This window comes from Polyodon spathula, chromosome 15 (genome assembly GCF_017654505.1).
Source record: "Polyodon spathula isolate WHYD16114869_AA chromosome 15, ASM1765450v1, whole genome shotgun sequence".
Classification (NCBI taxonomy): Eukaryota; Metazoa; Chordata; class Actinopteri; order Acipenseriformes; family Polyodontidae; genus Polyodon; species Polyodon spathula.
The window spans coordinates 21,762,183-21,775,614 of record NC_054548.1 but is presented as its reverse complement, the minus strand read 5'-3'; the positions used below and the strand labels follow the sequence as shown (position 1 = coordinate 21,775,614).

At 40.4% G+C, this 13,432-nt stretch overlaps 1 protein-coding gene across 1 annotated transcript; it reads left to right on the top strand.

Moving 5' to 3' along the window:
* Positions 1–604: 604 nt before the first annotated feature.
* LOC121327470 (interferon alpha/beta receptor 1a-like) lies at positions 605–7,050 on the top strand. Its single transcript, XM_041271537.1, has 7 exons — positions 605–766; positions 2,904–3,036; positions 3,380–3,564; positions 3,738–3,895; positions 5,306–5,456; positions 6,113–6,270; positions 6,639–7,050. The coding sequence occupies exons 1-7, from the start codon at positions 703–705 to the stop codon at positions 6,819–6,821; spliced, it is 1,032 nt and encodes a 343-aa protein (XP_041127471.1). The 5' UTR covers positions 605–702; the 3' UTR covers positions 6,822–7,050.
* The last annotated feature ends 6,382 nt before the right edge of the window (positions 7,051–13,432 follow it).

Genomic DNA, 13,432 nt, shown 5'->3' with positions numbered 1-13,432 from the left:
GACGCATGAATCAAGCAAAGTACAAGGTTGTCCTGGAAGAAAACTTGCTTCCTTCTGCTCTGACAATGTTCCCCAACTCTGAGGCCGAGGCGAAGAGATCCCAAATGAGCTCCACCACCTGAGGATGGAGCCGCCACTCTGATGGATGCAGGCCCTGCGTGAGGCGGGACTGAGGGGAGAGGGTCTATCGGCAGCTTGAATAAAAACAGCTCAGTGACATCTACCAATAGGCAGGAGTGTATCCCATAACAATGTTTTGGTGGCCATCTTCGAATTGAAAGAGAACCTGTTTCTTTTGCATTTGTGGTTTTACATCTTTTAAGCTCATATCATTACACCCACAGGAATAAGAATCCGTAACGGCACGGCCCCTTACATACACAGCTTGCTGATTTGCTTTATTTTTTAAATATTAAATACAAATTTGGACCACAAATTTTATAAGCATCGTATATAGCAAAACTAAAATACAAGGAAACAGTCCAAAAATCTTTATTAGTACTTAATTTTTTTTTTTTTTTTTAAATCAATTAAAGTTGTTTTTGGTTGTTTGCTTTATTCGTTTTACTTGTGCGTTTGTAGACTATCCCTAAATTGTGTCTCGGCCTGTTTCCTGACTTGATTTCCTGGGGTATACTCTGACTTGAAGCCTCGCCATATTGCTCGATAAATATTTTGAAATGATCTTCTGAAGCAGGGGCTATGGCATTTGTTATTCGGACGTCTGCTCTTTTATTGGTGGTTATATTGATACATATATACACAGGTAAGATCTAATTGTGTTGTGTATTCCCGGTTTATGGTTTCCTGGATTTACCATTTTGTTTTGTGAGTGTGCCATGGAATTAGACTCAGCTTCAAGGGAACAACAAAACATTTACCAAGACATATTTATTTTAACATACTAGTACAATAGAATTGAAACTTTGTAGGCCTATACCCTGTTTGCATTAGTTGGTGTGTGAAGCTGTACAGAACTAACTGGATTGATACAATGATGCACTCCCTTTACTCTACCAGTCATTAAAGAACGGATGATTTTTGCTTTTTGACAGTTTTGTTTTTATTCAGATTTCTTAGAAATTAAGTTGTGTTAACTCCTGCTCCCAGTAGTGTAACTGGTGGCCAGAAGAAAAACATTGACAAAAAAAATGCAGAGGACTTGGTGTCCCCTAAACCACTAGCCATCAGAGACAACAGTATGTTTAAAAATGCACTGTATACAACAATTAATAACATAGTTTAGATTACAAGAACACATAACTTGAACATACTGTACATAAAATATTTTCTAAACAAAGTTTAAGCCAGGTTCTCAGCAGGTTTCACTGCTTTTTCAACTATGACTTGATATTAATTCATTGTGGTTTTTACTGCAAGCTTCTGTTTTGTTTTTATTCTTTTTTCTTCTATTCCCTACATAGGAAGGGAATTTTAGGGTTAATATTTTTTTCATTTTTAATATAATATTACTTATACTTACTGTCCTGTCATATGGCCCAATTGAACCCCTGAAAACAATACTAACTAGCATCTGGATAGCAGTTCTATTTGAAATATTAAAATCATTTACACTACAAAAAAAAAAAAACCTAACCACCTCAGAGTCAACTTAAAAGTGGATAGTGTAAATGGGTTATATTTGTACGGAGAAAATATTTACCCATGTCATTCCAGACTGTTATAAAAAGTGACATCACAGTTTCCATACGTGTGAGAGAGGAGTACTGTAAGACAATGACATTTTTATTATTATTTCTAAGAAATGGGAGGTATATACAATAAATTGCTGTACTTATTCGCCGAGTCTGTGCATGCTACTGTCCAAATCTGTTGTGACACACTGGGGAGTCAATGGGCAGCAAAGCAGGTGTGGCACTGTCTGCAAGGCTCCACAAACACACTCCTCTGTCTCACACAATCCCCATGTTTTCATTAGGGATTTACATCTCCCAACCTGCACTCAAAGTCAGTTTAGGCATCTCCTGGACAACCAGTGATGGGATCCTCCAGATGCCATCTCTTCCACTGGTAGAATACCTCTGTGGCTCTATTCTATTGATCTGTCCCCAAGTCCCTCCCACTTCTTCCACCAGAGGCTCTCTCTAGCAGATTTCTCCGAGGTTATTAGTGGTTCTGTCGTGGCGAGAAAGCTCTTCCTTGAGGACAGGCGACGGTGGACTTTGTGTTTGTGGAGCGGGTGGTAGTTGTCAGTTTCTTGTTTTAGACAGTCATTGACTCCTGCTATCTTCTTATGTTTGGTGGGGCAATTCCTTTTACAATTGCTGTACTGTAAATTTTCAAAATGGAACTACTATACAAGAGTGTGTGAATACTTGTCTGCCTTTAATGCTGAAAGTCACTACTGCTAATATCTCAAACAATTTAAGCTGGCAATTTCAAAATTACAGAATTGTGGAAACTCTGGATGCTAGATATTGTCTTCATACTACGTTCGCATGAGTATTCTCTGTTGCTCTAGGTCAAGTTTGATTGTGGGTGGAAAATGTAACTTTTTTTTTGTTTTGTTTTTATATATGGCTCATCTGATTTTACTCCCTATTTTACTGTTGTTTTGGTCGCTACTTCAAAGTGACTTACAAAGAGTGCCATTTGTTTAATTGTTTTTCAATTTTGATTTTCACACCTGTTTATTTAGGCTACTTGCCCAAACCAGTTCAGGGAACTGAAATTAACTGCTGCAGAAGACAAGAAATACTACAGTGCATCTAAATTTAGTACAATGTAACTGCATACATTAAAAAAATGTAACAGCATAAATGAACTATTTATTTCTGTCAAGAAATAGATATGTAAACCATGGAATGGTAAACAGATGCAAAATAATGATCATGCAGTATTGCTTTAATATGAATAATGTATGTGTCTTTTTCTATATGTAGTTACAGCAAAGCTGCCAGTACCACAAAATGTAAAAATCCAAGGTGTGAACACTCGGTACATCTTGAAATGGGATTGGGCGTGGCACCAGTCGCAGGCTAACAGGAGCATCAGATTCACTGCTGAATACCTACAGTAAGAGTTCTTGTTTGAAATGAAAGTTTTTGTATTGTACCTAGAAACTGTAACTCCACACAGCAGGGATTTTATAGTAGAGCTTTTGGCTCCCATATGGCCATTTGTGTGAAAGGATTTCACATCTTACCTGCTGTATCCAGCAAGGTGTACATTCATAGGATTGATGCATTTACTTCTATGCCACAATTTGTTGACAATACTTGTCAAATTACAGTACATGATTTTAATACAGTAGATCACTTGTTCTGGTTGATATATGGGATGTGCATCTTAATGTTCTGGTTCCAAGGAATGTTTCATTGCACTTTCTTCAATAACATAATTCCCCTCTGTTTTACAGGAGTAATAAATATGAAATGAAAGGTAAAAAGGAATGGCAAAGGGCGTGTTACAATATCCCAGGAATACAGTGTGACATTTCAGAGAAGATTGACTACAATGGAATGTACAATCTCCGCCTAAGAGCGAAAAGTGGACGGGAAACTTCCCCCTGGGTCAACAGGAAGTTCTGTGCAGAGGAAGATGGTGAGACATATTTCTGACCAAGTCAGGGAACGTTCTTGAAATCAGATGGTTAATATGGTTTTATTGTTTGCTTTGCTAGTTTAAAAAAAACAGAAAAAAAAAAAAACACATGCACATGTCTTACTATTAGCTACAATCTAGTGCCTTTATTTAAGTCTTGTTATTTGTTACAGCTGACCTTGGTCCTCCATCCAAAATCAATGTCACATCCAAAAAAGGAAAGCTGGAAATAAATATAGCAGATCCAATGGCCTCTGAAAACAAGTCAATGCGCGATATTCAGGAAATGTACTTTTTGATAGTTTATTGGAAAAATACACCTGGTGCAAAGGTATGTTCTGTAAATGGCTGTTTTGCCTTTGCTTTTTAACTAGGTTTGTAACCACTTTGTGCTCCACTGGGTTACATATCCCTGTCGATATGTATAGTACCTGTATGTACATATGTCACAATTAAGAGTTTTGTATGTAAATCTGTAGAGCACCGCTAATCCATTGTTTGGCTGAATTTTACTGAGACAAATTGGTATATATTGGTATATATGGAAATCTGCCTCTTTGCTATAACTCATTATTTTCATTAATGACGTTTCAACCTGTGTCACCTGATCTGAGAACTATGATGAAAAATTACCATGAGTGACTGAATCTCCCTGCAAAACAAAACCCACGTTGATTCGAGTGAACTGTGTGTGTAACACATACAGTAATAATGTAAAATGTAATTTACTAAAGCATTTCGTTCAAAGTCTTGCACATCCGGCCTTTGTAAAAAATACATATTTCTGTGCACCGATTTTTTTTTTATAACACGTTGACAGACAAAGCACAAGTCTACAACAGTTTGCCGTTACTATATATTACTGATTTAGTCGATACCTTTACTCCATGAAAAGTGTAATGCGAATGTGTTTGCATTCAGCAGCTGCGTGACTGTTTAGTGCGTGCACAACCAGTAACTGAGGGAGTCGAGAGCTGCGACAGAGTTCATCAAATGTGTTCTTGCTATTAAATACAAAAGTTACGTACCGGATTCGTGTCTTTGATTTAAATAAAAACTGCACTCATTGGAGGGATGTACTACAATGGATGTTCGTCTGGGCGCATATAGGATTCGGTTCGGCGAATCCGAACCCTGCTCAAAAAGTAGGTATTGGGACCTTATTATACCTCACGCCCCGCTGGTACACACTTACCTTCTGATTAAATTGCACAGCTCGTAATGACACATAACAGGCAGGCGCTCCCAGGAGGTATTTAATTAATGATTTACAATAATAAACCTATTCATGCAAAGGGCTCTTACCCTGCCACACACCCATTTGTACATTGATCTTCAGAATCGCTAATCCAATTGTAGTGAAACTTGGTTACAAATATTACTAATACTCTCAGACTGTGGGAGTTTGTGTAGCTTTTTTTAAATGTCAGGCTACCTTGTCAGGATATTTGAAACAAGGTATAAGTCTTCAAAAGATGTGATTTATGAACAAAAAACAAACTAAAACAAGCTGTACTGTATCTATAACTTAAACATCAGTTTAAAACATCTACAAAGATTTAGCATTCATGTTGTGAGTTAAAGATCCATTTGGAAGGGCTAGTCCCTCCTAAGGATAATTAGTTCTTTGAGACAGTATGCAAGAGAAGCACAACTTTGAAAGAAAAAAAGGGAAATAAATTATTTTAAAATATTTAAAAAATTAATAAAAAATAATTAAAATGTTTTTATTTTTTTACAGAGCTTAAGCCTTAATGAAAGCAAAAATGTGGCTGTACTTAAGGGTCTTAAACCTTGGACGGTGTACTGTGTGCAGGTTCAGTGCGTTGAGGATAAGCATGAAAAGAAAAGCCTTTTCAGCCCTGTGGTATGTGCCCAAACAACAGATGATGGTAAGATCTACACAACGTTATGCAACAGATGTATAGCCTGATTGAAGCTAGAATAGAAAACTGTGCTAAAGCAAGCAAAGTGTTTTTTTTTTTTCTAATAAAAGCAAAGAATCCAAGATCTTCGACAGTGGGGAAAAGGGAACATTTGATTAATAATTAATCATTTCATAGACACTTTTATCCAAAGCAACATACAGAGACTAGGGGCGAACTGTGCATCACTAACTGCTGCTGCAGAGTCACTTACAGTAGGACCTCGGTTTTACATGTCATCTGAAGGACAGAGCACAAGGAGGTTAGGTGACTTGCTCAGGGTCACACACAGTCAGTGGCTGAGCCGGAATTTGAACTGTGATCCACCTGGTATCAAGCCCTATTTATTTATTTTTTTAACTACTGGACCACCAAGATGAGATGATCACTTTAGCAGCATTGGGTACTTATAGTCTTCCTCTTCCTTGAGTCTTAAAGTCTCCTCACTCCAGTAAAATGGAGTTCTGTTTTCCAGTGACAGTACCGAGTTCAGTATCTAATGAAAAACCTTTTCCAACAGTTGTCATAAAGCAGTGCAGCATTGGGTAATGGAAGCATACTGTGGCTTTGCAGTCAACAGTCCCTTAATGTGCACTGATTCTTTGTGTATTCTCTCTTTACAGGCCACACTCCATTGTGGCTGATCACCTTAATCTTCTTTTTGACACTGGCGCTGAACTTTGGAGGTATTCTGCTCTGCTCCTTCATTGTGTTCCAGACCTACAGAGTTATCAAATACACATTCTTCCCTTTCTACCAGCTTCCTGCCAACATACAAGAGGTAACTGGTCACATCAAGCAGCTAAAATAAGAACTGTGAACTACTGGCGGAAAGTTTGCTAATTTGATATTATAGAGTATTAGGTTATAGACTCATTCTCAAACAATGATAAAATAAAGAGAGGCACTAATTCTCTTGTGTTGTAAATACAAATACTGTATTGTACATTTCATATAGAAGACAAATGTATTTCATCTCCTTTCTTACTATCTTTGTTCTGAATGTGACTTCACTTTAACAGCATTTACGGTTAACTGTAGAATGGTGCAAATCACATATCACATGTGAAAGAGAACAATGAACAGCTCTCAGTAGGGCTGGACGTAACTGATTGGGTGCCACTGAAGCTGACTTCTCTCATCCCTCAGTGTCTGAATGAGTTCACCCCGAGGGCCCAGTACCCCGTGCTGCTCTCAAAAGACAAAGAGATGGAGCTTCGCTGTGAGAAGGTGGACATTGTTTCCAAAGAGACCCAAGAACACTGTCCTTTTAGCGAGACGGCTTTGGAGATGGACCCTGTCAATCACTGCCAACAAAATAGCGGAGACTAGGGAGTTTGCTCCAGTGATGATGGGGGGGAGGGGGTTGTTGGTACAGGAGCACCGCCAGAGACTGCTGGAGAAGAATGAGGCCTTTGTGGACCATTTTCTAAAAAAAAAAAAAAAAAAAAACTACTATGGGTTACCCCGGGAATAATAGCACAAATAAAGATAGTGGCCAAAAATGATTGCACAATTTATTTGTCTTTTTTTTTTTTTTTTAATAAATAGAAAGCAGAAATCACAATGTGAAGTTTACATGTATGTAAAATGTATATATCATGCTGTGACAGGAAATCGAGTTGCGGTGATGTCAGGCCAGAAGGAGGAATAACAGCACAGACAGGCGAGGTACTGCAGTGAAAAAAGACGCGGCGTGCCGTTTTATTTTGAACACAAAAATAAATAAAATATTTAAACAAAAAACACTTGCTCACGGAGTACAAATAAAATATTTAAACGAAAACAAAAAACAAAATCACTAACACAAAAACACAGGTCAGGCTGGGCAATCACCTTCGCTGACGCTGACCCTCTCCCTTTCCCTTTTCCTCTCCCTCCCTCTCGACTCCGTACACCCCACCTCGAGCAGGGAACACTGCCTGGTGTTTATACAGGTGACCATCTCCCGATTAGCAACAAATTAATCACTTAATTAATTCGGGAGATGGCTACCTTCTACAAAGATTTTTAATGTGGATGGGGCTTCCCATCCACGATGCAAAACATATACTAAAACAATAACAAAATACATTTTTAAAACAACAAAACAAAATGCACGGCTACGCTGTCATAAATACAATAACAAAAACACATTTATGTGTTTATATATATATATATATATATATATATATATATATATATATATATATATATAAATATATATATATATATATAATAAACAAACACAAAATAACACGGGTGGAGGGGGAGACCCCATTTTAAAAATAACTGAACAGGGCTGCTCACCTTGTTACATGTGTAAAAATGTACAGCAGTACCTAATTATATAATTGTATATGCATTTTGTATGTGACAAATTTCTTATGTGTATTGCAATTCAGTTGTATTGCACACAGGTAGTGTGTGCATACAGCACACCAACTGTTTTGGAATATTTGTGTGTGCTGTATAGAGCATGATTGTTTAAATTAGCAGGTGCTTTAAAGATTAGGATTGATTGGAAGCCTCAGGTAAACAGTAAAGTGCTGTGAACTGATTGTACAATACATAGCAGTAATAGACATTACATAGATTCAATATTACTAACCGTTATGTATTATGAATATATTTACACAGACTCATAACAGGTACTTGTATGAGTTTGCAAACCCGTCAGCATTGCAATTGCTAATATCTTATAAACAATTTCAGTTTACAAATTCCTACTTTCAGTGTTTAGGAAACTCCTCAGGCAAAATCTATTGGCACACTTCACTTTGACCTGTGACTTAAGTTTTCTTCTGTGGCAGAATAGTGCTGTGGCCCCAGATGTTATCGTCTGGAAATGTGACAGAGACAGGGAAGCGACAGTTTTAGTGCTGTCACACACATTTATTAACAAATATAAAGCAAAACAGGAACAAACAAAATGGCATGAAGGCCAAAATAAAAAGTTAAACAAAACACAATTACCTTTTGCTCAAACTTTTTTTTTCAAAACACAGGTCAAACTCTTTCCCCAAACAAAGAATTTTGCTTCCTTTGTATACATGTGGCCATTCCCCAATTAGCACTCAATTCTGTAAATTGGGAATGGCCACATTACACCAATGGGTCTTGGAATTAACCCTGCCAAACTTATATTCAAAATGTAGGCATACCCATTTACACTGCCCTGTCACAGCTGATGATAAACATTGAACGCTTAAAAATACTGGCTTCATATTCACTACACAAATACAGCCATGGCCTAAAACTATATGATCATAATTTAGATATTTGTTTTATGAAAGATACTGCAAAATGATTTAGCAAAAGTCTACTGAAAGCCGTAATAGTACAGTATTTCCTGTTAGATTTTGAAATCTCACATTTTAAGTATAAGGAAAATTACAAAGCGGTACGTATTTCAATATGATAACATAAAAGTATTCAGGAGGTTTCATTCGACTTTATGAAGCAAAAAAAAAAAAAAAAAGTGAATTCTACAGGGAAGTGGTTTTCACCCCTGGTCCAGGGACCCACTGTCTACTGGTTCTCATTCCGGCTGAGTTCTCACTTATCTAGATCCTTAATTGAACTCATAATTTGCTTCAGCTCAGCTGGCATGAAAACCAGCCTAGTCAGAGGCTTTGTAAAATATATACATATATTCTAAGCAGATCGTCTCCAACTCAAGTCTGTACAATAACTTCAATGCAGACTTGCGAAGGCCAGAAATGCCAGAAATAGACAAACAGTATGTCATTTGAAAGCTGCAAGGCTTGCAAGGGTGTCCAGAATACTGCCTGATTAAATTAAACCAGCGGCGGTCATTTTTCCATTAGGTGGTCCTTAGAAATTAACCATTTCACTGCCACATCTATTCCATACTGGTGAGCGTCGCTGCAAAATGCAGCCATTTTGAGAAGGACACTGAGTAATTATTGAATTAGCTAAAGGTTTAATTAATAGTAAATTGAAACACCTGTGCACACTTAGCGTAAAGGGAATGGAAACCCTGACAGGGAGAGTGAGGCTAAGGTGGAGAGAGAGAGAGAGAGAGAGAGAGAGAGAGAGAGAGAGAGAGAGAGAGAGAGAGAGAGAGAGAGCATCCCATCTCTTCTCACTCTCTGTTGGCTTCCATCCTGCCATGTCTTCATAAATCCTGAAGCTATTGACTTAAAGACAACCTATAATTAGCACATTTACTTTCCAGCAATCAAGATTTTCATTTGACAAGCATTTTGTTAAGCCTCACTATCATAACGTTTAAAAAATGAAACAATTTGATCTGCTGGAGCCTCCAACTAAAACACAAGAAACAAAAATCTGGATGTCAAAAGCAGAAGGAAAAGACTACAAAAAAGAAAATAGGTATACTGTCAAATTTTCTATGGAAATTAAAAAAAAAATATTATATCTGTAAAATGTGTGTTCTGTTAATTGTGTACTAGGCAGGCTATGGTAAAAAAAAAAAAAAGTGCTAAAATCATTTAGCTGTAATTCAAAATAGTCTTTTATTATTTTCATACTGTACAGTAATGTGTAAAGATATCTCAAATTGCATTACAGGTATCTTTAATTATGCAGTTTTTTAAGATATCTGTAAATCAATTAGAAATATCTAAAAAGGTAATAAAGATATCTCAAACTGGTTTACAGATATTGTTAGGTTACTTACCATAACCCTGGTTCCCTGAAAAAGAAATGTCAACCCTCTTGTCACATGACCTGAGCACATATTTAAAAAGTTGCCCGATAGGTCCCGTGTGACCATGTGTCTGTTGAATTCTGGAACAAGTCGCTACGTCACACAGCAACCTTCGCCATTTGATTCCATATGGCAATGAAGGCGAACTAGCGACCTCACAAATTCAATGGTTGACATTTCTTTTTCAGGGAATCAGGGTTACGGTAATTAACCTAACGTTCCCTTTCAGTCTTGAAATGTCAGCCATTGAGGTGAGCTGTAACATCACTTGGAGAGGGTAGGTTAGCCAGCTCATAAGCCAGCCGGATCGTATCCACTATCCAATGAGACAAACACTGCTTAGGAAGTGCCTGACCTTGAGTACGGGACCCATAATACACCAATAACTGTGTTGTGTGTCACCATGATTGAGACCTATCAATGTAACACCTCAGCACCCTGACAGGGCAGAGTGTATTAAGTCTCTGATCTGCTTCAGAGGAGAAGGGGGGCGGGTGGAACGGGCCTATGACAATTTATCACCAACAATTCATCACCAGCAACAATTCATCACTGACAGTAGATCAGTTCAACACTGACAGTATCATATCACAGCTGTTTAAAACACTACAGGTGAAAATGACCAGTGCAGCGCTTGTAACCCTCACACTAATTATTGAGTTATTGTCCGTGATGAATTGTCGCTGGTGATTAATTCTTGGTGATGAATTGTCACCACTGGTGATGAATTGTTGGTGATGAATTGTTATTGATGAAAAGTGCTTGACAAATTGAGAGGATACCGGGTGGAATGCCTTCAATTCCACTGACTGGTTCAAGTGAAACTGTGAAACAACCTTAAGCAGAAAAGCCGGGTTAGTGCGTAAAGTAACGTTATCACTGCTGCTGGCAAAGTGTAAACAGGAACCCTCTTTGGAAAGGGCCTGTAACTCACTGACGCGTTTGGCTGACGTGATGGCCAGGAGAAAAGCTGTCTTAAAAGACAAGTATATAGGGTTCACTGAATGCAGAGGCTCGAAGGGAGCCTTCGTAAGAGTCTCTAGAACTAAGTCCAGATGGCAGGAAGGAACCATTGGTCTAAGGAGAGGGTGGAGCCACCTAGCCCCTTTAAAAAACTGCACTGGCAAAAAATGAGCTCCGGTAGACAGAGTCAATTTAGATGTGGCACACAGATATAGCAGCTAGGTACACCTTCAACATAGAGGGGCATTTACCCTCCTCCAGGAGGTCCTGGAGAAACTGTAAAATAATCAACATGGGGCAGGAGGTGGGGTCATGGTCAGTGGCCATGCACCCCTACTGGAAAATCATCTATTTATAAGAATACTGAGACCTCGTTGAAGAGGCTCTAACATTCTTTAATGTGGTTATAACGGAGTCTGAGAGTCCGAGGGCACTCTCCTGTTCAGGTGCCAGACCCACAGCTGGACTGATCCAGGGTCTGGGTGCCACAGACGGTCCTGAGTCTGACAGAGAAGGTCTCTGCATAGCAGGATCCGCCGCGGCTGTCCCTAAATGAGCTGGATCAGAACGACAAACCATATCCTCCTGGGCCAGTGCAGCACAACCAGGAGGACCCTCCTGCCCTCATTCCTTACTTTCTCCAAGAAGGACGGGATCAGCTCTAGAGGGGAGAATGCATATAGCAAGCCCTGAGGCCAGCTGTGGGCTAGGGCATCGATTTCTCTAAATTGAGAACCACAGAGGGCAATGTATGGACTCCTCTAAGGCAAACAGGTCAGCTGTCACACTGCCGAACCTGTGCCAAATTATGGCTACCACCCTCGACAGCAGGTCTGCTGCCTGGTTCGAAACACCTGGCAGGTGGACTGCCCCGAGGGACAGAAAAAGTGCACGTGCCCAGATGAGTAACTGGAACGTCGCTTATTGCAACCCCAGCGACCGTAGCCCCCTCTGGTGATTGACATATGCCATTATAGTGGTATTGTCCATGCGCACTAGTACATGCCTGCCCTGCAGCACTGATTGAAATTGGTGCAGAGCCAGGTGCATTGCCCTCAGTTCTAAAGCATTGATGTGGATGGACTGCCACCTGCCAGTCCAGACCCCACGGGTCCCGCTGCCGTTCCAAACTGCCCCCAGCCGAGGTTGGAGGTGTCCTTGGTCTATTATATTATGGGTGTAATATACTCTCCGGTATATTACACCCATAGTTACTATGAAGATTCTGGTGCTGCCTCTGTTGAGGGTGCTGCTGGAGTCTCTGCCAGGCACTGCCCGCCGCTACCGATGGTCGGTTGCGGGGTACTGCCTGCTTAGCCCAGGTGGAGCAGCCAACAGGACAGTGTGTACAATGGTCTGTGGAGCAGCAGCTCTGGGTCTCCATCGCTGTTGCCCCTGGTGCTGGGTATGTGTGTGTCGCAGAATCAGCTCTGCGAACTGCTTTTGACAACTCCGACGGGCAGTGAGAACGCTGCAGCATCTCTTCCACGACTGACCCAAAGGTGTAGCCGGGAGAGATGGGAGAGTTGAGCAGGGGTGCTTTGTCTGCGTCTGGGACCCTGTCCTAGGAGAGCCAAAGCTGGCGTCGCACAACCACAAAGGCTCCCAGGTTACGTCCGATAGCTTGGCCACTGTGCTGAGCTATGCAGAGCAGGTGGTCATTCACCAACCTCAACTCATTAATAATACAAGGAGAATGCTGGGCAGACAGCTCCTGCAGAAGCTGTGATTGGTACACAGTTAACAGACCAGCGGTGTTTGCTAATCTTGCTGCCAGTCCCCCTCCACTGTATGCCCTTTTTAAGTGCGTCTCAGTGACCTTACACTGTTTATTTGGGCAGCAGAAGTCACAGGACAGCGTTAGAATAGTCGGTGTCTGCACTGAGGCAGCCAATGCGGAATCAATGGGCGGGAAATGCTGGAGCCCCATCTTCTCCGTGTCCTGGAGGGCATACAATGCTTCCACCCTTCTGGAGCAAGTGGATGCTGATGCTGGGCTGCCTCATGAAGACTGTAACTCCTCCACAAAATCCGGGAGGACAGGGAGGGGCTTATACCGCTGTGTAGTCAACACTGAGGTTTCAAAAACCAATCGGCGGACCTGAGTCTCCTCAGTCAAAGGGATATGGACCCGGGAAGCAGCTTTGCTCACAAGGGCTGCTAGCTGTTCTGCCAATGGACCGTTAGGAGCCATATATGTCTCAGACGGGGAGCCCTCTAAACAGAAGTGGTCCCCCGTTCCCCCTTCGAATTCGCCTTCTTCCATAGAGGCGGCCAGGGTCATCACATTGTCCTGCTCCTCCTC

Coding starts and splice junctions, on each gene's coding strand:
- LOC121327470 (XM_041271537.1), top strand. CDS start 703: ATGGCATTTGTTATTCGGACGTCTGCTCTTTTATTGGTGGTTATATTG. Junction 3,896..5,305: donor AAAATACACCTGGTGCAAAG/GTATGTTCTGTA, acceptor ATTTTTTTACAG/AGCTTAAGCCTTAATGAAAG. Junction 5,457..6,112: donor TGCCCAAACAACAGATGATG/GTAAGATCTACA, acceptor CTCTCTTTACAG/GCCACACTCCATTGTGGCTG.